The sequence below is a fragment of the Acanthisitta chloris genome, unplaced genomic scaffold (assembly GCF_000695815.1).
Source record: "Acanthisitta chloris isolate BGI_N310 unplaced genomic scaffold, ASM69581v1 scaffold36067, whole genome shotgun sequence".
Classification (NCBI taxonomy): domain Eukaryota; kingdom Metazoa; phylum Chordata; class Aves; order Passeriformes; family Acanthisittidae; genus Acanthisitta; species Acanthisitta chloris.
The window spans coordinates 32,352-33,258 of record NW_008681563.1 but is presented as its reverse complement, the minus strand read 5'-3'; the positions used below and the strand labels follow the sequence as shown (position 1 = coordinate 33,258).

General features: G+C 61.5%; 1 protein-coding gene across 1 annotated transcript in view; it reads left to right on the top strand.

Annotated features, from left to right (window-relative positions):
• Positions 1-13: 13 nt before the first annotated feature.
• DPH2 (DPH2 homolog (S. cerevisiae)) overlaps positions 14-907 on the top strand; it is a gene marked incomplete at its 5' end in the record, with an annotated part of 1,527 nt that continues 633 nt past the window's right edge. Inside the window, 2 exons of the mRNA XM_009078151.1 lie at positions 14-143; positions 335-904. Of these exons, the coding sequence (XP_009076399.1) occupies positions 14-143; positions 335-904 (700 nt within the window). The remainder of the gene's footprint in view (positions 144-334; positions 905-907) is intronic.

The following is a 907-nucleotide window of genomic DNA, read 5'->3' as shown; positions in this document are numbered from 1 at the left end:
CTGCGGTAAGCTCCCGGTGCTGCACATCTTCGGGCAGCAGCCCCTGGATGTCAGGCGCTGTGCAGAGGCGTTCCGGGAGCTCTATCCCGAGCGGCAGAGCCGCGTGGTAGTGCTGAGCGATGTGGTCTATGCCCATGCAATGGGTGAGTGCTCTGGGGCAGGGTGTGGGGTCTGACACTGCTCTGATCTCTGCAGAGCTACCAGTGGGAGAGCAAGCAGGCATTCCCCAGACACTGGCAGCCTTGATTTCTGTCTTCTCTCCCCGATCTGCTGTCCCACCTGCTGTGGGTCAGTACTGTGGCTGTGTTTTGTTCTCATTCTTCTCTGCCTGCAGGTGAGCTGGAGCAGCATTTGTGCCCGGAGTACCCCAACATCATCTTCTCCAGGGTGGTGTGTGGAGACCCTGCTGGCCCCACACTGCCCAGGGAGGAGCGCAGGTTTGGTCGCCAGTTCCTTGTGGAGGCTCCAGAAGGGCTGCAGGACTATGCCATGTTCTATGTGGGAGCTGAGGGCCTTGCCCTCACCAGCTTCATGCTGACCTGGAACCGCTGCCCCTTCAGCTCCTTCAACCCCACCACTGGCTGTGGCCGCCGCGAGACCCTCAATGTCAACCGGGCCCTGATGCGCCGCCTGTACCTGGTGGAACGTGCCCGTGACGCGCGCGTGGTGGGAGTGCTGGTGGGCACCCTCGGTGTGCTGGGATACCTGTCCGTGCTGCAGCACCTGCGGGAGCTGCTGCGCCACGCTGGCAAGCGCAGCTATACACTGGCCGTGGGGAAGCCAAACCCTGCCAAGCTGGCCAACTTCCAGGAGGTGGACATCTTTGTCCTGGTGGCCTGTGCTCAGAACTCCCTGCTGGACTCCAGTGACTTCTACCGAACCATTGTGACGCCTTATGAGCTAGAAC